Here is a 27,437-nt window from a genome sequence, read left to right as displayed (position 1 = left end):
GCGACAAAGACCTACCTGTATTCTGCTCTCTTCTTCACTAACTCTTCTACTGCTGTCATGAAAGGGCTTCTGTGAATGGCTGAACAGCATCTCCAGACCTCTCAGGACAAGCACAAGTTGCTTACTGTGAGAGCAGACCAATGGGAACCTATGTTGGTTCAGGTCTTCAGAGAAGCAGACACTGGGGGCAGGATTAGACCTGCAAGGCTCTTCCTAGGGCAAATGTCTGTGGGAGACCTAGCCAGGAGGAGCCAGGCTGGCCAAGTGAGTGCAGTCAAATCCAAGTGTGACCCTATGAATGAAAAAGAGGGAATAGGCAGTAGTCTTATTCCAGATTACTGAGTCCCAGGAAGACCTCCTCTCTGCAAGACCACAGGGTAGTTCTGAGGCAAGTCAGCTGTCAGAGGAGTGTTTGGAATGTGCTCAGCCATTGGCATGCAACCTCTGAAGCCCTGCCTTTGTGCAAACAGAGGGATGGCTTTTAGAGCCCCAGGGTGATTCTGCCCACAGTAGCAGGTAACTGGGAGGCTCATCCCCCCAAAAAAGACACAAGATAAATAAAGATAACTTGATATCCTCTATGTTTCAAGGCAGGGTTATATACCATATTCACAGCTATTAAAACTAAAACTAAAAAATTGCTAAGGACTCTGATTAGACAAAGTTTCAGTCTGTCTTAGACAATGTCTCATACTACAAATTATACTGGTCTGAGACGCATAAAGACCTGCCTCAGCGTCTCCTGGGATGAGCTGTTAGGCTCCCAGTGTACCCTGCTCTATTCAATCCTCTCAGTAGTGCAGTGGGGAAATTTCTGCCTTTCTCACCATTTTACCAATGAGGGAACTGAGGCTCAGAGGTTCTCAGGTCTGCTCAAGACCACTTCCTAAGTCTATTGGAGAGATTTCACATCTCTGAGCCCTTTGGGATTTGAGTAAGCCTGAGTCCTGACTGCACCTCAGCTAACCCTGTCCTCTCTTCACTTGGGCTGCTCTGTGCTCTAGATTGGCCTTTTGACCTGCTTTTAATCAGTTCTGAAGCCAAGGGAAATGGCCCAAAGTGGCCCCACATGCAGGTCACATGGCCTGTGAAGAAGAACATTGCAATATCAGAGCGGTGCTTTATGCTCAGAGAGCAGAAGTAATCCATGCATTCAGTGTATGAATGTGACAGCCAATGCTCATATCTACACCCTGCTGTTTTAGAATGACCACTGAGAGCCTAGGTTTATTAGACTGCCAAATATCCCATGGGCACACAGCACAGGTGGCTGTCTGAATTGTCTTCTCTGAAATTGGCTGTGACTGTGACAAATCGTTGTTAAACTTGAGTGTATCTGCTTATCTTGGAGCAAGCCCACTTCCTGGTGCTTTCATTTCCTGTCATATTTAATCTACTCCTAGTACAGTAGCTGGGCTTGTTAGATGTGGTCCAGTGGAAGTTTCTGAAAAGCTGGAGAGGTGTACAACCTGTCCCTCAAATCATGGATGGTTTTAATATGTCAGTACAAAATTTGACCCCAGAGAATTGGAGTCCCAATGTCAGATGATGCAAAAATCAGGAAATGTTCTGCCCTTTTATTCCTAAACACAGCTTAGTTTGGAAGAAAGATGGGTGGCCAAGTGGCAGGAAATGTTAAAGGCATTACTGAGATGAAAACTTGCCTTTTGTAATACTAAACAGTGTTCATTTTCTCCTCCTTGCCTTTTCTGTGTCCCTTGAGGAGCTATGCTAGCAGAGGGGTGTGTGTGTGTGTGTGTGTGTGTTTTCTGTGAGGAAGTCATGAGCTTCCTAGGTTGGAATTGCAGGTTAATCTGTGGGGCCAACATCTGGGGAGTATGGGGTGAGATGACACTGGGCTGTGGAGAGTGTAGGTACGCCACTAGTTTTGGAGTGAGGAACCTGGAGCCTACTTAGAGCAGAATCACCAGGTAGTTTGGCCATGTCAGAGAATCCAGGGACTGAATCCTGAATCCTGGAAAAAGTCTGAGTAGATATAGAACCCCAGGCAGGAACCTCAGAGCATACATGCATGTCACACACAGCTGTATTACACATAAAGTTTAACTTTACCCTTTGTTATCACTATGAATACAACTTCATAGTAGCTTCAGAAAGAAACAAATTAAACAGACAAATGAAACAAACAAACGCCTAAACCCTCACTTAACTGTGTAAGGGAACAAATGAGAAGATTAATTCTGGAAAAACTGTGCTAAGAGACATGAACAAATCCTGACCAGGGAAGGGAGTGGCAAGTGTGGTAAGCTCAGGGTTTCCACAGACCACTGTGATGCAATATGTTCAAGAGCTGACCTTTCTGTCTCCTTGTCTCAGGACCTTTGTGAAAGCGAACTGCCCCTGGAACCCACACCTTGACTTGATCTTTGCACTTAATCAATTGCATACTGGAGACTCCTGGGGCTAGTGATGGAGCTCAGTGATAAGCATGTGCCGAGCATGCACGAGCCAGGAGGATCGACCCCCTCACTGAGCATGCGCAAGCCTGGAGGCTTACCCCTCACCACAAGGAAACAAAACAACAACAATAAAAACAAGAAGCATAGAGACTTCCTAAAACCCTGCATTGGTGTGTAGGACCTTGTTCCATGGAGAGAGCAAATCTAAAGACTTGAAAAGCCCAGATTCATAAAAGGCAAATGTTTTAACCCCTCTGGTTTGCTTCTCTTTAAAACCTTAACAATAAAGGGCTTAGCTGTGGATGGGTAATCTTTGCTAGCTTAAAAATTATAGAAATCCAGATAGAAAATAGCTTTCTCTCAATATTTTCAGGGATCAAGGCTGAGAGTCTGAAGGCTCAGTCCCTGTACACGTGCAGGATATTCAGAAGTAAAATTTCTGAATGTGGGGCTGGAGAGATGGCTCAGTGGTTAAGAGCACCAACTACTCTTCCCTAGGTCCTGAGTTCAATTCCCAGCAACCACATGGTGGCTCACAACCATCCGTAATGGAATCTGATGTTCTCTTCTGGTATATCTGAAGAGAGCAATGGCATACTCATATACATAAAATAAGTAAATAAATAAATCTTAAAAAAAAAAATAAAACAAACCTTCTGAATGTGTCTGCTCCATATTGGGCCTCTTTGCAGTCTTGTCTTTTATTCCCTCGATGTTAAAAGACATTGACCAGTTGTTAATAACAGTGTATTTCCAGTTTAAGATAAAAACAAGAGGCTGCCTTCCCCTCTAAAGTTTCGGACATTGTTTCAGATTTTTGAGGAAAAGGTTATGGAACCTTTGTGTATATGAGCTGCAGCGGTGGCCTGAGACCAGCAGGTGGACACTTTATCTTTTAAACGCACCAACATGCACACTGGGTTCAGCACGGATGTGGCTGTAATTTTAACCACAGCTTTTTTTCTTTGTTCTGGATATTCACACCCACAAAAAATGACCCATAACCAGAAGAAGAGAAACAAAGCTTTACTGTTTTTATTATTCTACCCAGAGCATAGAGTAGACAGCAGGTTTTCTCTCTCAAAATCTTAGATATAAATATACTGAAATCTAAAGGAAGAATTTATTCTAATGCAGGGCATTGGGGAAAATTAAATAAATAAAAATAGGGATTCGACATGTTATGCTAGATTTAAGAAATGCTCAAAGTTTGATGTTTAGCCTGTCTGAACAAATTTGGGAACTGGTCAGACGGGTCAGAGTGACATCCGTGAGATCAGGGGAGTCCTAGGGAAAGATGTTAGGTCCCACCCATTGCTGGGAGGTTTCAGAAGCTTCTCTGGTGAGAACTCAGTTTTCCTGATTCTGTTCCCTGGCTCAGCTGCCTAGAAGCCAGTGTGTGCTCCAGGGCTGTGGCGGGCAGCTAGTAAACACGGAGAGAGCTTTTCCACGGAGCCTTATAATAAATACTTGGATCCCACAAGCTCTGTTTAACCTTCTGTTGGGAACAGGGGAATCGGCCTCTTATAACACCTTCCACACAGTTTAAGGAAGAGCCCAGCAAAACTGTGGGGTCAGGGGCTGGGCATTGAAGCAGAGTGGGGTTTATGGGGCCACCTTCTGGAGATTCCTGGAAATGCAGCACATTGTACGCCAAGCTTGGTAATTTGTCAAAGTGGGAGCAAGAATTGGTGATATTTGTGCTGGTATTAATGGGATATCCTCATATTTGCACTCATAAAGACTTAAATATACATTATATATGTAATAAATAATATATCATGTGTTAAAATATCACATATGTTATTTAAGTTCTTAGTATTTCCTTTAATAGATGAGTCAAAATGATGTATAATTTTTTTTAAACCCTCTTTTGGGAGGTAATTCATATCAGCAATGTATATCTTCAGACAGATGTAAAATCTTAGGTTTGTATCACAGTGAGTATAGGTTAACTCTTAACTAATGTCCCCTCTGTGTCTCCTTCGAGTCAACTGTCTCTTCTACAGACCATTGCTACCCCTGTCTCCAGTGCTGAAAATGATTTTTTTCAGAAACAGAGTCTTCTACTCCAGGTTGGCCTCTAACTCATTGCAATCCCCCTGCTTCTGCCTCCTGAGTGCCAGAATCACAGGCACAAGCCACTGAACCTAGCATAAATGACTTTTATGCCAGTTTTTTTGTCTTTTTTTTTTTTTTTTTTTTGGTATAAATGGACTCTCATAGTTTGCCTCTGTTCGTCTAACTTAATGTATTCAGTATTTTGTTTCCCCGTTAAATTCATATGTTAATGTTTTAATGTATAGTTTTTCTGATACATAAATATGGTACAGCTTTACTGTTGTTAGACACTTGAGTTGTGTGATAGTTAGTTGTAACTGTCAACTTGTTGCCAAGGAGGCAGGCTTCCAAGCACACCTGTGAGGGACTGTCGAGAGCAGTGGTTCAGAGACCTGCTCTGAACCTGTGGGTCGAGACCCTTTTGGGAGTCACATATCAGATATTTATATTACAGTTCATAACAGTAGCAAAATTACAGTTATGAAGTAACAGCAAAATAGTTTTATGTTTGAGGGTCACCACAACATGAGGAACCATATTAAAGGATTGCAGCATTAGGAACTTGAGAACCACTGTTTTAGATTAGGGTTAGCCACTGAAAATGTTGGCAAGAGATTGTCTTAACTAGGGTAACTGATGTGAGAAGACCCATCTTTATTGTGGGCAGGCCTATTTCTGGGCTGTATAACATGGAGAGGGCTTGCTGAGCTCCAACAAGCATTAAAGTAACCCGCCCGGCAGAAATGAAGGTATTCTAGAGAGTTTCTCAATCTGACCGTTAGCCTGTGGAAATAAAGGACCCCAAAGAAACAGAAATTTCCTCCAGAAACCTCATGGTGGAATAAGAAAAAGGTGGCAGCCAGAGGGGAAGCTTGTCTCTCAGAAAAAGGTTTTAAGTAACTTGTCAGCTCACCTGAGACTGAAACCCAGACAGAGATTAGTCAGTGGTGGGCAGGCCCACACTCTAATAGGGAAGCTTGAACGAGCATATCCTTGGCTTTCTTTATTTAAACTTTGGCCTCATTTAAAGACCCTGACACCGGACTTGTGGGGGTTCACTGGATCTCTTTGTTCCTCTTCCCAATGTGGCCATGTTGGTTGAATCTCTTTTATTCCACTTTCCGCTTTTAACTAGGCCCTTTTAATTGGCTTATTGAGGACTGGTGGTCAGACACAACTTGGGGCACAGTTGTGACCCCCAAGACTAATAGCATTAATTCATTGCTCTAGTCTCTTAAGCGTGGATGTCATGTGACCACCCATCTCGATATCCTACCATGGACTATAACCTAGGACTGTGAGTTCAATGAAACCCTGCCCCCTAGGTTGCTTTTTATCACAACAATAGAAGAGAAACTAAGACAAGTTCTATCTTAGTGTGGGTTATTAGCAAAGTTGACATGAATACTTTTGTGCATATTTTTTAATTGCATGCATTCATTTATTTCTTTGGGGACTATAGTTGCTAGATCTGACATATTTGAGTGAGTTTTTTTTTTAATTTTTTTTATTTTTTTATCTTTTGTATGGGAAATATAGTTAGTGTTGCAATTTGGATGTAGCTTGAATGTGTACCTCAAAAGTTCCTATGCTGGGAAGCTGGGTCCTCCATGTGGTAGTGGTAAAGTAGGGGAACCTTTAAAAGGTGGGGCCAGTGGATGGTGGCAAGGCTATTAGGGACACTGCCTCTGGAAAGGATCAGTTTTCTCAGGACCCAGGTTAGTTTCTGGAAGGGTCACTTTTGTTTAAAAAAGCAAGACTGCCCTAAAGCCCTCTTAATTTTCATATGACAGCTTCCTTCAGCTGAGAGGGCCTTCACAGGGGCCAAAGAGATGAAACTGGTTAATTTGGGGGCAGTAAGCACCCTAACAACCAAACTAGCTTTTTTAAAATTTATAAATACCCAGACATTTTGTTATATAAACAGAAAACTCACTAGGACAGTTTGATTCAGATATGCAGTCTTCTGAAGGAAAGGAATTAAGTAACGATAGGAAAAAGGGAATTCGGCCAGGAGATTAGAAAGAAAAAGTGGTGTCATTTAGGATAGTTGCATAATAGCAATTTTTTTATGTGCCGGTGTTAAATCCTCGTCAGTCACGCTGTTAAGTGATAACAATTTGAATATCAAGATGCCCATCTAGGCAAAAAAAAAAAGAAAAAAAAAAAAAAAAAAAAAAAAAAAAAAAAGAAAAAAGAGAAAAGAAAACTGGTGGGTTAATTTAATACATTTTTCCTTTTTCTTTTTTTTATGCTGCATTATGATGGAGGGCGACCATGTGGTGTGTGTGTGTGCGAGCATGTGTGTGTATGTGTGTGCACACGTGTGTGCTGACGTATGCTGTATGTATAGAGAAGTGTCTTCCTCTATTGCTCTCCAACTTATTTTTGAGACAGTCTCTCATTGAACCTGCTTGTCTCTGCCTCCTATCCCCCACTGGGACTACAGGTGCACACCACACAACCAGCTTTTTATTTGGTGCTGGGGGTCCAATCCTATCTCTTCATGCCTGTGCAGCAAACACTTTATCATCAAGCTGTCTTCCCAGCTTCATAACGGGGTGCTTTAAGTGGTAGTTAGGAAATGAGTTTAGTTATCAGACATCAAATGACACAAGAAAAGGGACAGACTGATGGACCGACACAGTCCTGTTCCGATATTTTTGTAAATCACAGGTGATAATGACTGCTGCCAAGTGTATGCCACTCACTCAGTCCTCACCAAGGAGCCTTCTGGCATTTTGTGCTACTAAGACCACCAGAGGAACCTGTGAACCACAGACTCTTAGATCATATTGCACCCTAGAACTAATTGTCTGTCTGTCTGTCTGTCTGTCTGTCTGTCTGTCTCTCTCTCTCTCTCTCTCTCTCTCTCTCTCTCTCTCTCTCTGTGTGTGTGTGTGTGTGTATGTGTTCATGTGAATTCAGGTGTTCGTGCACGTGTGTGGAGGTGGGAGAACAATCTTAGTCATTGTTCTTTAAGATCCTGTTTATTGAGATAGGGTCTTTCCTTGGTTCAGAGCTTGCTGATGAGGCTGGACCAACTGGCCAGTGAGCCCAGGGATCTCCCTGTTTATGTAGCTCCAGTTCTGGGAGGAGAAGTGCAGCTTGTGCCTGGCTTTTACACATGGGTTCTGGGGCTTGCATTCTGCTGCTTGCATGGCACAGTATTTTGCTAACTGAGTATTCCCCAGCCCCAGCTTTAATCTCACAGGTGATTTCAGGGGACTGCAGAGGCTGAGAACCAGGGTTTGGCTTTTTCCCTTTGTGTGTGTGTGTATTGTTCACTGTGTATCTCAGATTGGCCTCAAATTTATGATCTCTCCGCCTCAGCCTTTCATGGGAGAGGATTAAGGACATGGACCACACAGCCCAGTTGATAAAATGTGTCTTCATTGGAAAGATGCTAAATATGAAAAAATGGAAAAAAAAAACATGTATTCTTTACATTTGGGAGTCTGGGGTTTTCGCTATTGTTAGGTCAGCCCCAGGAGGTTTCAGACCATAATAAATGTGACTTGGGGGCAGACAAGTCTTGTGGGAGAACTATTATTTCTGAGTTTTTTTATTTTACAGCATCTTTGAATGAATGTTTCTACTAGTAATGCAGCCCAGTGATTATTAAGTTTCTTGTAGGTACTGTTGATCCTTGGATGAATGAGGCCTGATGTCTGAGACTTCCAGAATGGTAGGGGAACCAAATAAAAGAGAACTGTGCAGAATGAATGTGAATCTGTCACTGTCTGTGCTCAAGTCTCCTGTATCCTGGTGCTTCCTTTGGGGCCCTGGCTTGACATCTTGATGCTTCAAGGTCAGGTCCTCAATACTTCATCTGATTGACTGGGAGTCCATTCTCAAGACACTGAGCAATAAGTAGATGCTCTAAACATCAACGGAAAGGTCCTCTCAGTGGAAAGATGGATAGATAGCTTACCGGAAGCATACGTGTCCAAGGTGAAAACAGTACTGTCCTTTCAGTCACTCTTTGTTTTAAGACAGGGTTTCTCTGTATAGCCATGGCTGTCCTGGAACTCACTCTGTAGGCCCAGCTAACCTCCAACTCAGAGATCTGCCTACCTTGCCTCCAAGTGCTGGGATCAAAGGTGTGTGCCACAACTTCCCAGGTACATTTTCATTCTGGGTCTGAGTTAAAATCTTGATGTGGAGTTTGACTGAGGCATGGAGTTGGCTTTCTTTCCAAAGGGCTGAGGGCTAATTTGTTTCTGATGAAGATGTTTTTACATCTTTCTACTATGCTTAGATTAAGCTTGCATATTCTGCAAAACCAATCAGATCTTCCAAATGCTAATGATGAAACCAACCTCTTGAGAAGTCATGATTCACCTTCACCTTCCCCTCATCTTCAGCCCATAAGGCAGGAGTCACTTTACAGTGATAGCGTGTCATCCTTTGCTGCTGCTGCTGAGCCCCTGGTTACAAACTATTTAACCACTCAATTTAAAACACAGTCTAGAAACAGAATGTATGGCAGCTCGTATAGCATACTGCGTCCTTTTCAGAGTTTGTTAAAAGCTCAGCTGGGCGGTGGTGGCACACACCTTTAATCCCAGCCCTCCGGAGGCAGAGGCAGGTGGACCTCAGAGTTTGAGGCCAGGCTGGTCTACAGAGTGAGTTCCAGGACAACTGAGGCTTCACAGAGAAACCATGCCTTGGAAAAAAAAAAAAAAAACTGAAGGGGAAAAACAAAGTCAAAAATAAAAACAAGACAGTTTGTTAAGAGCTGGTATGAGAATACATTTGCAAATTCTGAATCTGTGGTTAATTAAAGAATTAAAGAAGAAAACAGAAAACTATGATTTATGGCAGGGATTTCAAAAGAGGCTTAAAATGTAAATCAGAGAGAAAAATTGGAGTAAACTTTTAGAAAATCAAGACATCTATCAAATAAAATATTTGACAGAAGTTTAAGCTTCTTTGAGAAAAAAACATATAAATATTTGGATCCTCTCCTGTTTGTTACAATTTTGATTTGTTTTATTTTGTTTTTGAGAGAAAATAAAATATTTTGTTTTTGTTTTCTCTTTGTAGCTCTGGCTGTCCTGTAGCTCATAGTAGACCAGGCAGACCCTGAACTCACAAAGATCTACCTGCCTCTGTCTCTACGGTGCTGGGACTAAAAGTATGCACCACCATCACCTGGCTGAAGTTTTCAATATTTTATATTTGACACATTAATATCTTGAATGTTATGTGATGAAGAATATGGTTTTGCTTTCTAATTAACCAAATTCTAACTTTTAAAAAGGCCATTTGTTTATTAGAGAGAGCATGGTTTATTCAGAATGAGCATGCCATGGTGCTAGTATTGATGTCAGAGAACAGGTTGTGAGGGTTGGACTCTCCCTCCAATGGTGTGGGTCCTAGAGATTGAACTCAGGTCTTCAGGCTTGATGGCAAGACCCTTACCTGCTGAGCCATCTCTTCCATCCTAGTTGATCAATTTCTGAATATCTTTTTCACCTTTTGAAATAATCTTCATTTCCTCCTTTTGTGATTCTCTGTTCAAACTACATGAAATTTTCAATCAATTTATTTATTTATTTATTTATTTATTTATTTATTTATTTTTTGAGATAGGGTTTCTCTGTATAGCCCTGGCTGTTCTGGAACTCACTCTGTAGACCAGGCTGGCCTCGAACTCAGAAATCCGCCTGCCTCTGCCTCCCAAGTGCTGGGATTAAAGGTGTGTACCACCACTGCCCAGCTTCAATCAATTTTTTTAAAGTAATGCTGTAGTTGTTCTTGGGAATTATCATACTCTTCTGATAACTGTTGTGAAAACTCTGTCAGGTACATATTTTGTCAGGATATGATGGTAAGAATCACTACTGACAGTTGAGATCTCACTGATAGTTGAGAGTTTTGAAGCATCTGTTACAAAGACATTAGTAAACATCTGTTCCGCCCAGAAAAGGCAGGAAAGAAACAATTCCAACCAGGTCTACCCCAGTGAAGCAGTAAGTCGGTGAGTTCGTCTGCTTACTTTCAGGAGCATGAATGACTTAAAGGCAGTTGTGTCACTGAAAAGTCCAGAATGAGTAACGCATCCCTCATCCCGGGAGTTCCAGGCAGAACTGCCAAAAGCTTGGCAAGGGAGAGACTCTCAGCTCCCCAGTAACTGTTTACTGCATGTATACTCAAGTCTCAGGGTCTCATGACCAGCTTTGGGAATCTTTTGTTTTGCCATTCTTGAACTTGCAAGTTTTGTTTATTTCTTGAGTCTCAGGAACACCCTCCTCTTTCCAGGAGTTTGTTTCAGTTTGCTACAAAACAGCCTGGTACTTTTTTGAGTTTTTTAGCTAACATTCTTTGATTAAACCCTCAGAACAATTATACTATCACCTCCACTGCAGGGATATGGACGCTGTGGGTGAAGGTCATCAGTTGCCTGGTCACATGCAGCTCTCATGGTATGAACCAGAGCTGAGGCAGTCACTGCCGGCTGCTGCATCACGCCACTACACTGATACACTCTCGAGTCCTCTGAGGGTGCAGAGGGTAGAGGCTACTCAAGAATTCACTCTTATCTTTGGTATGTGCTCAAAGCACTTTCTTATGCTTCTTCTCCCCATGGGTCTCTTTGCTGTGCAGACACGTCTGTCTCCTGCTCGTTATTCACAGCTTTGTCATCTGTGCTTTTAGTCACTTGTGACCAACCACAGTCTGAAACTATCAGATAAAAGCTTCTAGAAACAAACAATTCGTAAGTTGAAAATTGTCTGGCCTGAGCACTGTTGTGTTACGTATAAACCCAACACTCTAGAAGCAGATGCAGGGGGATCTTTGCAAGGCCAAGGTCAGCTTAGTCTTCAGAGTGAGTTCCAGGCCAGCTAGCAAAATATAGTAAAACTCTGTCTTAAAAAAACTGAAGAGACTGAGATATATGTTCTCTGAACAGTGTGCTAACATCACAGGCCCTCCTGACCCATCCTCCCCATGAATTAACTCTTTTGCTCAAGGCATTCCATGCTGTATTGTCCCTGCTCATTTGTCCATTAATCACCTACTAGCTGCCTTTGACAGGCAGACACACTGTCTCAATGTACTGCAGTCCTTCTGTTAAAGTAGGTTTAATTTTATTCAACATCAGCCCTAAAATACAAGAGTAATGATTTGGGAAATGCTAGAGAGAAGCCATATGGCTTCCTTTAGTTAAACACATGAATGTTCTCCAGTGAATGAGGAAAGAAATGTGCATGCTGGGGTTGCTAAGAGTGTGAGCTAAACACATTTTCCCTTTTTGTCAAGCTGTTTGCCATAACCCTGGGTTTAAATGATTCTGGAATGGAACCCAAAGCTTTGTGTTTGTGAGACATGCACACTTATTGACTGCATGATATCCCTAGGCCCCAACAACTTTCCCCCAGAGTGTACATCCTCATGGCTTCTCAGACATTGACATGCTTGAACAATTTTGTCACTATCCAATTCTGTGATATCTAATTCTATAAAAGAAATTTGATAGAACTTTGGTCCCCTCACCCTCACCTCCCCTCACCCAGAGAAACAGCCCACATGCATTCTCAGTGTTGCTTAGCACAGCAGAGTGGAGAGGTCAAGAATCAAAAGGCCTGGAGTGTTGCTTTCCCAGGTGCTTGTATTGATCAGCCATATTCAGCACAAATTCCAGGGTTATCCCCAGAAGCTAGTTCTTCACACACACAAAAGACCTAGGTAGTCTCCGTAAAGGATGATTCATTGAAAGATCTCTGAGTAAGTCCCAGGCAAGACAGGAACAGCTGAAATGCATACTTGAGAAGTATTTTCAGTTGTCTCTAGTGTCCATAAAGTTTGTAAGATGATGGGATCTGAAAACATACTGTTCTTTATATTCTAATCAGAAATCTGGATACAATAGTGACCCTCCCTTCTACATCTGTGAAGTGAGTATTTGGGTGACAGATAAACACACACATTGGAGGCAGAAGAAAGGACACCATTTCTGGAAAATAGGGTGATTTCTAGCAAGTCACTTCGTCATTCCTGTGAGAAAACACTGGGAACAGAAAGCCCATTAACCTTAGCACCAGAGACGAATAAAAAGTTGCTAATGGGTTTCAGTAAGTAGTGAGGAAAGGAAAACCTGGCAGGGATGTAGGGGATGGATAAAAGAAGCAGAACAAGGTTCCCCCACTAGGGGGCAAGGAAAAGGTCAGACAGAAACTAAATGGACAAAGGGCCACAGCTGCTGGCTGTGACTCATGCTACTCTGAAACTGTAACTCAAACCAGTGACTTTCATAATCTTTCCCCATCCTCCCTACCCTCAGTGTGTGTTTGTGTGTGTGTTCATATGTGTATATGTGCATATGTGTGCAGGTGCATGTATACATGTGTATACACCTGTGTGGAGACCAGAGAACAACTTCAGGAATCATTTTGCAAGGTGCCATTCACCTGTATTTTATTTTCTTTTTTTGAGGTGGGGTCTTTGATTTGCTTAGAACTTCAAATCAGGCTAAGCCAATGTCCAGCAGGCCCTTAGGAACCCTCTGTCTCCACCTCCCCTATGCAGGAATTACAGATGAGCCAGTGTGCCTGCATGGTTTTAGCTGGGTTCTGGGGACTGGACTCAGATTGAGCAAGCACTTTACAGACTGAGAAATCACTTCACTGCCTGCCTTTCTTTTCGAAAAGAGCAAGGATGATGGTTCACTGAACGGGGATAAGAATGAAGAAAGGCGATCAGTGGTGTCACAGTTACATGGAAATAACTGTGTCATTTAGCCATTTAAAAAGTCACAGGAGCCAGGGACACTATTTTATTCTGCAGCATAAGTTTGTGGCCATTTGAGAAGCAGGCTTATTAAAGTTAAATCTCGGTGTTTGGAGGTGCATGCCAAAGTATTCCATACAAGAACACTTCCTATCAAAGCAGGCTAGAACATGTGCAAAACCCAGAGCAGAGCCATGCCTCATAGAAATGGACAGAGAATGGGCTCCTTCAAGATCTCTGGGGACTTTATACTTTCATGTCATTATACTGCTCTGGTGAGGTGAATTGTGTCCCTAGATGTGTACAAACTTAGAAAGAATTTCTCTAGAGACATTTTTTTCTCTCATAAAATCGCTTTATTGGCATACCAGGGATGACTTTTTATTTTCCTAGTATAGTAGTTGTATGCATCTATAGTTGTAGTTCAGTGTAAACTATTTGTTACAAGTCACTAGAACTCTAACCAGGGGGATGGATTTAATAAAGAGAGTAACTAGCGGCCCAGCCATGGAGTCTCATTGGAACAATCAAAGGTCAAGCCAGTATAGACCCACAACAGTGTTCTGTAGTCATGGGAACCCGAGACAGACATAGACAGGATAGCACCCATTCAATAAATTAGATTCTAACTAGAAAAACACAAAGACAGAGATGATCTAGAGGAAGCACATGAGCCAGGAATGAGCTATTTACATAGATTACTTTTTGCCACAGCACTGTCAGCTTTCCCATGCCACATTTGTCATTTGCTATTATTCTAGTGGGTTTCTTGGCTCAGTGGAAAGTATTTACACTACTAATCAGAAGTCCCGCCCCCCAGGTCTTACTACATTCTCTAAAACTTCATGTCAAATGGAAACATTTGAAGGGTGTCTACTCTGTTAAGAATTTTAAGTGTGGTTATTCTTCTGTCATGACAGGAATGACATCCACACTTATGCTTTTCCAAACCCGAGTTGAGCTTCTTTATGAAGTCGGGCTGTGACAGCAGTGAGCAGATGAATTCTCATTTGTAACAGGCACAGAGAGTATACATGGAGATGGTGTGTTTGTCCTGAGGATGTAAAGGTTGTGGTTTGCAACTTAGGAGGCCCAGGGTTGTGGCTGGGTCCTGTGCCCTCTGGTCATTTTGTTTTTTAACATTCAATTTTTAAGGCTTGTTATGACCACAGCACTAATGAGTAACAATGCTGACATCATTTCTGCTAAGGAAAGGCTCTGCAGTGAGAGGCAGCAGAGACTGTAACTAAGATAGTGCAGTGGAAACAGCATTGGGTTGGTACTTGTCTGGTGTGATGGCCAGTGTGTGCAGGTTCAGCATCAGTCTAAGGGTTTGTCAGTGACATCTCCTTTGACCAGTTTCCTTTCTGGTACTCAGAACAACTTGAAGTTATTTGTTCCTTTATTACACAAGAATATAAGTTTCAGGAACACAGACTGTTCATGAACACAGCATTCTAGTGTCCTGAATAGTGCCTGGTCCGTAGTAGTTCTTAATTAAAAACTTGTATTAGTCAAATGAATCAAATCATTGAGTCTCCTGGTCTTCCCAGTGCTAGAGCCCATCTGAAAAGTCCTTACCCTGCCGTGAGCCAGTGCAGCTGATGTATTTGTGCTTTAGGGTGTAGTAAGATTCTGGACGCCAAGTGTACTCTGCCCACCTTCCAAGAAGTAGCCATGAAGAGCTAACGTTGCTTGACAAAAATCAGGGCAAGAACATTCTAGGAGTCAAATGGCAAACTCTAAACTCGACTTCTTTCCTACCTGCTCTCCTAGAACATCTTTGTTTGTCCAAAAGCCTAAGAAAAAAAAAGTTTCCTGGAGAAAATCTTTTGGCAGTGCCAGGTGGGTAGGTAAGTCACCAAAACATAATTAGAAAAAAAGAATCAAAATTAATTCAACCTACATTAAAACAAAAGCAAAAACAAACGACAACAAAACCCCCCACTAAATTAAAGAAAAACAACACGAGGACGCGGGAACAAAAAGGAGTGGTGGACTGCTGAGCTCCTCTGTGCAGCAGAGTTTCTGGGTGAGGAAGGGCGTCTGGGTTCAGTGATGCGGAGAGGCTGATGGGAAAGGCGGAGCCTTTAAAGGTGATGATGGCTGAGGACCAGCTGTTCTCCTCATTCTTCTACCAACTCTGTGTCCGCTGAGGCTGCTGGCTCCCGGCTGTCCTTCTCAGGGACAGCTAGTGCCTCCACAGCACACCCTTAGGCTATGGAAGCTCTGCTGGAGTAGAAGTCGGGGACTGGAAGCCCGGTGTGAAGTGTGACCTGGGGAATGAGACTTTAAGCTATGCAGGGCACCATGCTTACCCTTGCCTCGTTAGTGTGGTTTGTGTGCCCTCAGTTTAATAAGGGCCTGTTCAGTTCTCTTGAACATCTATGCTAGAAGGCATTAAAGGGTCTTCTAGCAGGATCCTAGCTGCAGTAAAAGCCTGGTCACCATGGTGGGCCTACAATCCCAGGATACACAATACCCACTTTTGTAAGGTTTTTGGTGCTTATGGCTGAAGGCAGGGTGCTCATTTACAGGTAGTGAAGTCTTTTGCCTACACACAGTGATCACTGTCAAGTCTATGGATAGAGACCAGATTAGCTTGTTCATGAGTTCCAACTGTATATAAGCCTCTCTATCTATGATTGCATGTAAGGCTTTATAGTGGGAAGAAATATGGGCACTTAATGCTACTGCGGCAGTTTCTAGTCAACTTCAAACTACAGTGAAGAGTTGTGGGGAACACTAGAAGCATTTCATAAACATGGCTGTTTCTACATTCTTGTCTGTACTACCTCCATCATGAATCTTTGTCTAAAGGCACAAGAACATCCTTGAAAACCCTGAAGCATGACCAGTATGTTAGTCTTTGGACGGGAAATGGTTGAAAGGGGGAAAAACTTTGAACAAGGATTTTCTTAGATTGACTTCTACAGAAATTTAAGGTTTTCTGTCTTCTGATGGACAGACTGGCTGGCCTCTGAAGAGTTGGATTCCAGCCCCTCAGACAATTCCACCTACTTGGAGGATGCTGGAAAGAAGGTGTTGCTGGGTTGTAAGCAGTTTTACTACACCCACTCATAGACAGTAATAACTTAAAAGAGTTTTTAAGACTGTGCCTGTAGCTAGGGCATGAACTCTCTACAGTGTTTGATTCTCAAGTCCTATTTTAAGGTTAGTGAGGTTTATATCAGGTAATGAGAGGCCCAACTCAGGAGGGCAGTGAAGCCCTGGATTCTAAAAGCGGTTGGCAGGGCATCACCCACACTCCTTGCATGCCCTTGAAACCCCTCTGTACTGCTCCCCGCCCCAGCCCACTAGCCTCTTTAACCATTCTCTGCCCACCCAAAGTCTCTCATGCCTTAGAAAAGTCTAAGTCTGGGCCATGTCTTCTGTTTGGAAATCTCTACACAGCCTGCTACCTTCCCTCCTTCAGGACTCAGATATTCAACAACTATAATAAGACCAGCTGATTGACCACCCTGCTTAAGCCTGTGGCTGTTTATTTAGCATATCTCAGCACTGCTGATCCCTTTACCATACTCTGACCCTCTAACATACCTAATAAATAACATTATTGTGGATATTGATTATTATCTGTAACTAGAATATAAGCTTCAGGAAGGTAAGATTTGTATCTGTTTTCTCTCCCACTGATGGATAGCAAATATTTACAGTAGAGCCTGACATGGTAAAGGATCCCTGAAGCTGTCTGTTGAATACAGCATCGAGAAGGACCTGTGGTTCTGTATCTATGGGAAACTGCAAGTATCTAATCGTTGGCAGGGCTACTGCTTCCCAGCCCATGGCACAATGCAAAGTGAATGACAAGAAGCAGCTCCAACTTCTGACAAGTGTCTAACATTTGCTTTTCTTGGGCATTCCTGGTGCCCTGTAGGAGTCATCTCAGTGGCCAGTCTGTTGAAATCATTCAGTTCTACTTAGAGAGGAGACCAGAGCAAAGGATAAATAAACAGGGTAGAGAAGGCTCTGTCTCCCATGGGTGGCTAACTAGGCACATGGGAAGGAGTCTGTGGTGTGTCTCACTCTGGGCCTTGTATCAGCTTCCCTTTTAGAGCTGGGGGTGGGGAGGGATTTTACTGCCACTGGGCAGACTTTGAAGCAGCAACTCGAGCAAGCCCTTAGTCCTGGGCCCACAGGCTTACCTGCACATTCCTGTTCAGGCTGACAGCAGGAAAGAACAGGCCCTCCATGTTCTCAAAGGCTATGGGGCCTTGCTGTTCATTGTTGACGAAAAACGTTAATGTCTTTCTGTTTAAATCGAGGAGGACCCCGATGGTGGCCCCTTTTGTGATCCCTCCTTCAGTTCTGTGGGAAAAGGAAAAAGGCGGGGTCTCATCTGCTTGTTTTCATCTTACATCTCCCGCTTTAGGGTTCGCTGAACCATTCTGCATTTTCCCTTTGCTTTCCTGTACTGGGGATTGAATTTAGGGCCCCATGTATGGTAGGCGAGTGCTCTGCCACTGGGTTTTACTCCAGCCCCCTCTTTTACTTTTTATTTTGAGCTAGCATCTTACCAAATTGTTCAGGCTGGCCTTTAACTTCCATGATAGCCCAGGCAAGCCTTAAACTTGCAGTCTTCCTGCCCCAACCTCCCAAGAAGATGGGCTTATAGGCCTGTCCCACCAGGCCCAGTGTAACCTATTTACATCCCCCTACCCCACTTTGGTCAGCTTTTTTTTTTTTTTTTTTATACATTTTTGCTCTAAGCAATCTTTTTCACACAAAAACTTAAAGCCTTAGATACACTATATACTATTTATATTCTGTCTATCTGTGCTTTACATAACAAAATATGATTTAGATTTTTTGCTCCCCCAAATTCTCACCCCCTTCAGATACAGTCACCCCTCATGACAGTTTCTTGTTTACTGTGCCTTGCTGAGAGAGAATTGTTATAAATGGATTTTCTGCTACTGAGCTACAGTAGAAGACAATACCAAAGACTGGGCCCAAGCAGCCTTTTAGCTGCCACAGGGCATCAGCTACGCTGTGCACTTGGCACGTACATTATGACTTTAACAGCCTCTAATACAAAATGACTTAGCTGAAAAGTCACAATAAAGAAGCACTTAGGTCAAACCCAGAACATATGATGAGGTACTGGACTCGGAGCCTTCTGCTTCCCATGAGGTAGTGAAACTCACTCCGGAAAGATGTTAATCTTTCAGCACATTGACTTTGAATGAAGGCATTGGATTCTCCCTGTAAAATGACAGCATTGAAGGAGATGCTTCCCTGAGACATAATTATACTACAGGGAATTCGGTGATTTCCAGAAACCCAAGTACAAACATCATCTTACAAAGAACCATGTCTTCTGATGCAATTGATGACTTCACAGAGCACATCAGAGACAGATAGCCAGATCTGTCTTCTCTCCTTAATGTGAGATCTAGCAAAACTGAATTCCATCTCAGCAGAGCACAGACATTTATAAACATCACTCCTTTCTCCTGCATGCAGAAGACAGACTGGACACCGCCCCAGACAGGCTTACAGACTACATCTTGCTATTTACAAGTTTGTCAGCGACAGCACAAGTGACATTCAGTTTGCATGCAAGGAGATGTGTTCAGCTTCTGAAATGTGCTTTTCTGCATTGTGTAATAGTGGTGCTCCTGTTTACCCCTTCACTCCAGAATCAAGAGGCTAAGCACATGTGCATGGGTGATAGTATCAGGGAGCTAGTAACAGAGTCCCTCCACCCCCGTGTAAATTGCTGAAGATAACTGCTATCTGTAGCCACTTGGATTTGATACCAAGATAAAATGCTTTGTGTGCTCTCTTCAAGGGATAGCCAACCAGAGAGACATGAATGGAGCAGGAGAGAGAATATCCGAGGGCCGGGAAGCTCTAGGAGTCTCCTGGCCAGCAAAGTATCAGTGGTGAGCTGACAGGAGAAGCTGAAACAATGATGTCATTATTCTGTTTCTGGGGCCTGCTTTTCCATTGATCTCACTGAGCATAACTGATTTATTTTTTCAGAGATACCAAAAAAGAATGTATCCTGAGAGTGATTAAGGCAGACCAGTGTCATAAAAAGAACCCTTTGGCCCAAAAGATGCATGAAATACACTGAAGATACCGCAAATAAAAAGGGAGATTATAGGGCATATTAAGTTAAAACTGTCTATATCTTGGTGATAGAGGGCATTACTTAAGGAGATGCTATATTCCCTTTCTTCAGCAGACCGGGTGTTCTAATTCTCACAGTAAGAAGCAAGTTCTTCTCATTTAAAGCTATCTGGACTGGCATCCCTAACATCAAGTTTCATTAGTAGCTTCTATTCTGAGAAGTGGTATTGCTGATAATGACAGTTAGAACAATGGCTTCCATTTCCAGGCACTTCCAACGGGAGACATTTTTGCAAATCTCATCTCATGTAGTCTTCAGACCTCTCCTGCATGGAAACATATTATTATATGAATTTGGAGAATTGACAAACCAGAATTCAGAAAAAAAAGTACCTTGGCCCAAAGCACTTTTCTGGTAAGTCCTAGGTCTGGGTTTTCAAATCCTGGGTTGTTTGTTTGTAATAGATATGCCCATGGATTGTCTTTTGTGACCTGGGTGGGATTTAACAATGGCCGGCCAAGCAGAAGGCATACAACTCTATCTCTATGCAATATGGAAAGCAGCAGAGTGGACTGAGGGAAGAGCTTACTCAGCACAGGGCCTCCTACTCAATAAAGACCATCTGTCCTGTTCCCTAATGCTGTCTCTGTAATAGGCTATTGAACTAGGCTCTTCCTCTTCAACCCAAGCCACCATGAAGAAGGCTTGGCGTGGGGCTGCAGGGTACCTGTTGGTGTGCGAGTTGTTGTGCATGAACCAGCTCCGGTTATTGTCCACATACATTGCCCAAGCTTTGTCGTCCTTCCCTAACATCATATCCTTCATCACATCGATGCGAGCCACGCCAAATGCTGGATCAGGGTGGTTGTCATAGCGATCTATGGTCAGCTCCCAGTAGTGGACGCCCTTGGAGAAGCCGGTTTTCCCCAGCACCACCCGATCATCGTAGCTACTGCATGTCACTGTCAAGTTGTCATTGGAGAAGATGATGTCGGAGTGTGCAGAGCCGGGGTCAAAAGCAAACCAAGCCACTGGGAACAACAGAAAGGAGGTGAGTTATTAGCAATGCCTCTGGATTGTTGCATGCTTCCGGCACTGTGACACACAGTGTCACGTTCTCATGCTGCCATGCAGGAAGGATCTGGGGCCAGAGTAAGTAAGCAGATGGGGCATGTCCTGGGAGTTGATATTCTGCACTAGGAACAGACAGAGGACACACAACAGATTCAGCAGAGGTTACCTGGCTCAGTCTGCACTTCCCAACTAGCTGATCTGGGACTGAAGTGCCATCAAGTCCCTTCACCTGGTGACTGGCAGGATAGTGCACCAGAGACATAAAGGGTGAGGGATGTGCTAGGATTTAACCCTGTGTAACACTGAGGCAGGGAGGCTAGATCTACAATCCTGGATAGAGGGGTCATAAAACATACTGTGTGAAATCAGAAAATATGCTTAGGCAGAGATGCAGGAAACTTCCTCAGCTCTCGTACCTGCTCACAAGCCTTGGAGCTGCAAAGCAACTTAAACTAGTTTTCATGTGCAATGGTGACTTGGATGGAGGGCAGGTTGCTTTCTTTATAACTTACTGAAATGTGTTACTGATAAAGCTGACATGTAATATACATGCAGTTGGGACACTGGGTGCAGAGAAGATGAGGTTTTTATACACACAGCTGTGCCCTGACTTTCTCATATTTTCTACAAAGAGTAGTCCTTTGTTCTCTGAGGGGTGAGAGTGCTGGTGTACTACTGAGCCTGTAGCCACTTCACATGCACTTCGGCTCTGTTTTTTGTTTTTTTTTTTGGTAAGAGAGTAATGGTGTTCCATACCTGCCAACAGCTTTTTAATGTCAACTGTTGTCATTCCAGTGAAAGGCATGGGGGAGAGAAATAGGAAGCAAAATTGACATTGATAAGAAAGCATGTTTCCTTTGATAGACTAATACCAACACGGGCTCCCTTGAGAACATTACATACATAACAGCAGCAGGCCTGCCTTGTGCCTCCACTGACATATACCGCTCAGAAAGAGTGGTTTGTGTTGATGCAGAAGAAAGGGGAACGTGGTTGAGGTATAACATTAAAAAAAAAAAGACAGGTATTTTTCTAAGAAATTGAAAACAGTTATAATGGAGTTAGAATGACGTCTGGAGCATTTTATTGACATGACAAAAGCCACCATTTATTTTGCAAAGGAAACTGAGCATAGCAGTCACACAGGCAGAGGGTAACAATTACAGTAGGTATACTTGCCTAATTGAGAGTAAGATGCAGATTGTGTCTCAAAATTGCAGCCTATAAAAAGATACTACACATCAAGGCTATGAAGTGACAACCAGGTCGACAAAAAATTATTTGCATTTGTTTAGAAAGCACCAACTGAATATAGACCCCAGAGGCCTGATTCATGAAAAAAGACAAAAAAACCAAAGACCGAAGCCCTTTTTTATGTATTGACAAAAGCTTTGTCCAGTTAACAGTAAATGCTGCGACTTAAATTTTCATTATCTTCCTGGTTCCATTTTGTACAGTAACACTTGCAAATTGAGGAGGTCAACTCTTTTAAAGATGAGGACAAGCTTGCCAAATAGAAATGGAAGAAATCAACAGGACAAGTCTGCTCTGTGTCAGCAGTTTCTGGATGTGCCCCTTTGTTTGCTGGGATGAGCCTAAGGCAACTGGTCCACATATAAAGAAGAGAGGAGTCCAGTGCACCTGCTAAAAGATACCTCATAATTAATAGTAGCATGACCTGAGTGTTATAAAAATGAAGATATTTATTTTCCTTCTGAGCCTGCTTTGCTACAGTACCTCTTCTCAACTTGGGGATGGGAGGGAGGCTAGTGTAGGGGTGGAGTATGGGCTTAGGGCTATATAGGAATCTCGTGGGAATTTTCTACTATCTTCCCAGTAAATCTGGCTGCCCAACTGATGAGAAGCCATATCAAGGCAGAGGAAGTGACTCAGACTTAAACTGTCCTCAGGTGCATGACTTACAGTTTCCAGTGATGCTGACGCTGGTCTACAAGATGTGAGTCTTTGGGGGAAGGAATCATGTTGTTTTGTTTTGTTTGCAAATTTAGTATTGTCTTTATAAGTTAATTTCTAAAACAATAGAAAGGACAAGGTTCTGACGATAGGATTTTACAAAAACCAAGAAAGCAACCTGCTATCAAAGAAGACCAAGTAAACCAATTTAAATATTAGAACCACCTTCTTGCTTAGGTTAGTTTGTTCTGGGAGATACTCATTTTCTTCCAGCTCATGGCAGATTTTTATGTTTAATTTCTGCCAACTGTCTTTTTGATTCTTTCGTATGAATAGGAGCACATTAAGTATGAAATATAAAGAATTTTAAAACCAAAATTTCATATCCAGGTTTGGAAGTAAATTTGTGGAATCTGAATAAGGCTTTCAAGATTTTTCAAATGAATCATGCCTTTTGGAGTCTTTTTTAAAAAACAAACATTCTGAACTCTTTTCCCATTAATTTAAACGCAACATCGTACATTTAAGAGTCAATGATACAACTAGAACAAGGCCATTCAATACACCTGCCAATGCCCAGACCCCCACATTTCATTTCATTTTATTCTTGAGACAATGTATATTACAAAGACTGTAACAGTATTTTGTACATTAGAGACAAGCAAAGGGCTCCATAACAAAGCATGTAGAAAAGCCAGTAGTGCACAGGGAAACAAGGAGAAATGTAAAACACAAGAAAAAAGATGTCACTTTTCAAGGGAGCTTGAAGTCCCTGCACCCTTTCTGCGCTGTCATGCTGTGGCCTTCTTCATTCCGGGATGTGGGATGAGCCAAAAGAATAAAATAAAACCCAAAAGAAATGCTTGGAAACGTGAGATGTGCAATGTGTGTATCCATGATTACAATATAGTCCTAAAGAGATCAGATAGGTCTGCATTTTAGGAATTTGAATATTCCATTTGCTAGACAAAGCTCACTGCAAAGTAACATGAGTCTAGCTTCCCAGGAATCAACCATAAGCCCTGTTACATCTTGGTAGTGAGCAACTTCCTGGGCCACATATTTTGACTGTAGGATCTCATTGGCCATAGGTATCATGACTGAACGGTTTCTAATTTAGCTACCAGTGGTCCCTGCCCTTTGCTAGGAAAGTGATCTGCTGTGAGCCTGCAGTCTATCAGTACATTCACTGCGGGCTTTTGCTTTCCCTGCTTTGTAGGATGTATTCTGCTGTATGGCTTGGTTTTGCTTTTCATTTTGTTTTTGTTGGTAAAGATCTCTTGAGTCTATGTTTAATCAGACCACTCCAGGCTGGATGCGCTGATCCAGTCTCCCAGGCACAGCTGGTTTTCTGGATACAGAAGGTAACAAACTTCCACACTATTGCCACAGCCTTTACTTAACCAGTACCTTGCTGTGCTATGCTGTTGCATGTGATGAAGAGCAAGTTTTCCATGGTGGTACCAGCTGATGCAAAAAGATCAGCTTCCCACATCCCATTCCAATATCCTTACACATGGACCAGAGCTCTGGGATGGGTTGTTCCACCATACAAACAAGAATGCTAGGAACCTCCCTCAGCCAGATGCTCTTCACACTGGAAGGCACAGACACAGATGTGGGTCACCCAGTCACCACACACACAAATGGTAAGAACAACACAGGCGTTTCAGAGATGCCTCCAAGACACAGAGATGAAGAGAAAGATCTGACAGCTCAGCTCACCCGGTGCATTGAGAGACTGTAAAGAAGAATGCAAGCTCAGCTGGTGGGGTGAGGACCGGAAATCAAAGTAGGATCTCCCGGGGAAGCTGGGTTGTAGATTAAGGGTGGAGGAGAAAGGACTCATTCTACGGAGCGGCAATCTTTCCGAAGGCACTGGAAAAGGGAGGGTCTGTTCTTCTGAGTCTGTGTCTAAATGTAAGATCAATGCAAACCAGAGATCAGAAATCTGCTGGCTGCCCATGCCAGGTTCCCAAAGACCACCTAAGATCACACAAAGCTTCATCAGCCCCGAGGCGCCACCCACAGGTTTTAGCAAAACAGTGTGTCTGAGGCTGGGAATTCCCAGTGGGTCCAACCCCAGACCAGACAACCATTCCAGCACCACTGGCAATCGTTTTATAGTTTGCTTAAACTTTTAGCAATAGAAAAGCATGAAGGAGGTTTTTCTTTGTTAAGTGAAATATGTTGGGAGAGACTTAAAAGTACCTTTTACTCACTAATGAGAAAATCAACATTTCTTTTTACTTCAGCTATTCCTCAAGTTACTGTGCATTTAACATTGGTGTCTTAAAGGGTTTCTATTTAGGAGATGATAATTTTTAGAAACCATGGAATAGTTTTCTTTTTCTCTACAACTACATTTTCCCCATTTCTAGATGGATGAGAATATTTTAATCCTAGGACACCCAAGACTTAATCTTTGAATAGAGGAAGAAATATAGAGTGCCTTGGGAAGATAGGCCTGACAAGCAACTTGGGAATAAGACCTCTCTTTGTTTTTGAAATATTCTCATCTCCTATGAACATTATTTAACTCACACCAGGTTTCTAATGATGGACAGAACGAGGGCAGAGGGAAGGGGCATAGGTGTGAAGTGTCTGTTTCTTTTCAGAAGGCCGCCATGCTGTTTGGTAATGTACTAAAGTGAGGACTTGGCCCCCAGCCAGAGCCCTGTAATGCTCAGTTTAATAGTGAAAATTCAGGAAGCACAGACACCAGTTCAGACTCCAGATTCCCAAGGAAACATTTCCTCGTTGAAAGGTAATTTTGTTTTGGTGACCAGTGGGTGTTACTGCTTTTTTTTTTTTTTTTTTTTTTTGTCTTGTTAGCAGCTTGTCTTTGTACATAACCCTTTCTGATCAAAATGCTACACTGTATAGGTTGAGGCCAGTGTGTATGTATGTGTGTGTGTGTGTGCGTGTGTGTGCTTATCTGTGTTCATGTATATATGTAAGTAAGGTCTAGAGACCTTATAAGAAGGGCTAACTCAAGTTTTAATACTGCAAGGAAGCAACCTCATTTTCATTTCTGAACCCACAATATTAGTGTTTGCTTTTCAGGCTTTAGTCTTATCCCTGAGGGGAGATTTGGTTTTTCTATAAACCAAATACCAGAGAAAAGGGTATGAAACTAAAGCTTTATATCCCAAAGAATGATATAAACTATATATAGTTTGGGTGACGTGGCATGTATGACTATTTCTTTGCTCAAATATAATAAATTAAAAATATAATTCTTCACATCTATTTGTGTGTGTGTGTGTGTGTGCATGAACGTGCACACACACACACACACACACACACACACACACACACACACACACACATGTATGGGTTCTAGGGACTATCCTGCTGGATCCAGGAACTGAACTCAGATCATTACAGTTGGTGGGAGGGGCCTATATCTGTTGAGCTGTCTCATTGGCCCCATACTATTTACTTAAAAGGAAACTGACCTCTTAGCTTAATGAAAAGACTTGAACTCGTAACCACAGAGACACCAGCAGACACAAGCTCTTTTTAGTTTGAGAAGACATTTACCACTGTATTTATGTCAGAAAAGTATTTTTAATTCACAAGAATTTGCTTTGAAAGGTATCTTTCACCAGATAGGACAATCAATCTGCTATATAGCAGATACACAGTGCTTTAAAAATTAAGGAAAGGTGATGTTTGGGATTTACTGAATCTCCAATAGAGAGATGTATTCTATACCCATAATCTGAGAATCAGATCCAAACCTACCATGAGGAGCACTCACCCTTTTTACTTTCAGGTGGGGCTGAGTGTAGCCATGGATACTTCTGGGATTAATAACTGGGCAATGAGACAGAGTTTTTTCTATTTTTATGTGAATTGGTTGATTGTCTATCAATAAACCATATTTTATTTACTCTTGAATTTGCCCTCTACCCAGATAGAGAGGTTCAACAACCTTTCCTTCTCTGTGTTTAACCTGTGACCTTTCATGCCCAACCAGATGGGATCATACCCCACTTTTCCCCAAGGAAAATGAAGCAAAACAAACAACACAAAATCAAACCTACCTTGCTATGAGAACTTTCCAAGCAAATTAGAGGAGAGAGAAAAGTAATTTCTACCCAATTCCAGTCAGACTAACAGACGATCCTTCCTCCAGGCCTCTCCCAGGGGGATGATTGATGTATTTGGTCAGTTGTCTACAGGGCATGTAGACTGTTTATTATGATTTTATGCTGTAGTGGTCTTGGTGGCTAGATACTCATAAACTTCTGAGGAGGAACTATCAGGTTCCTATGAAGTCCTCTGGAGGATGAATCTCCAGTCAGCACCTTGTATTTGGAGTTATTAATTTTATGGCATAGATGTAACTCATTTTGGGGTCTGCTCACCAGGTACTATTCAGGGACAAATGAAACAGACCACTAGCCTGCAAGTATATGATGTCAGTCATCAAACCCCATTAAGTTGTTCTGACTCTGAGCTAAATAGATATTTATAACCACTTTTAAACATATGGATTGTCTTTCTATATGTTTGGTCTTTCCATATGGTCATGCTCCTCTGGACAGGTTCATGTTGAGATTGAGAATAGTATTATCATCTCCTGGTTTAGCCAAAGCATCTTTAATTCACATTGAACATAAATACAACTACTCCCAGCTTGTATTCCATGTGATACTGTGGGATGCAGGAAGAAAGCATAGCCCTCTTCCTTACCTTCTCTTTCAGACACAGCTCTTGATCACAATAGCTTTCAGAGAAGGCTCTTTGGCCGGTAACTGTCATCAAGACAAGGAAGAATGAAACTTTTAGTTTTGTTTTCTGGAATACAGGACAGGAAGCTAATGTTTCTGGTAATGATCACCATCTTTGTCTGATAACTACTAGAGAAAGACGGGGGTATCTTAGGACATTGTTACTGTCTCATTATGGACATCTGTTGTCCTGCCTGGCTGAACTTTTACTGAGTAAGAGCAGTTTAGTGGAAAAGACGAGCAGAAACCTGTCCACATGGCTGAAGGTGGAGATTGCACTCACTTGGGGGAGGCAGTGTATGTACATGTGTGTGTGTGTGTGTGCGTGTGCCCAGGCTGGAGGACAGCTATCGATATTCCTCAGGCACTATCCACCTTGTATTTTGAAAC

The 27,437-nt window shown here is 42.5% G+C and overlaps 1 protein-coding gene across 21 annotated transcripts in view; it reads right to left on the bottom strand.

The window, feature by feature from the left end:
* Nucleotides 1–259: 259 nt before the first annotated feature.
* Trim9 (tripartite motif containing 9) overlaps nucleotides 260–27,437 on the bottom strand; it is a 120,478-nt gene continuing 93,300 nt past the window's right edge. For 3 of the 21 annotated variants that reach the window (XM_034514556.2, XM_034514557.2, XM_034514558.2), the window contains 6 exons: nucleotides 24,031–24,219; nucleotides 21,571–21,612; nucleotides 21,148–21,171; nucleotides 20,045–20,348; nucleotides 17,384–17,546; nucleotides 11,998–15,493 (listed from right to left, as the gene is read on the bottom strand). In XM_034514556.2, coding sequence (XP_034370447.1) covers nucleotides 15,431–15,493; nucleotides 17,384–17,546; nucleotides 20,045–20,348; nucleotides 21,148–21,171; nucleotides 21,571–21,612; nucleotides 24,031–24,219 — 785 coding nt within the window. In that variant the 3' untranslated portion in view covers nucleotides 11,998–15,430. The other 18 variants (XM_034514561.2, XM_034514562.2, XM_076941787.1 and 15 more) reach the window with 12 other exon arrangements.

This window comes from Arvicanthis niloticus, chromosome 11 (genome assembly GCF_011762505.2).
Source record: "Arvicanthis niloticus isolate mArvNil1 chromosome 11, mArvNil1.pat.X, whole genome shotgun sequence".
In the NCBI taxonomy this organism is placed as follows: Eukaryota; Metazoa; Chordata; class Mammalia; order Rodentia; family Muridae; genus Arvicanthis; species Arvicanthis niloticus.
Note: the sequence above shows the minus strand (reverse complement) of the source record. Positions and strands in the feature narration are given on the sequence as shown.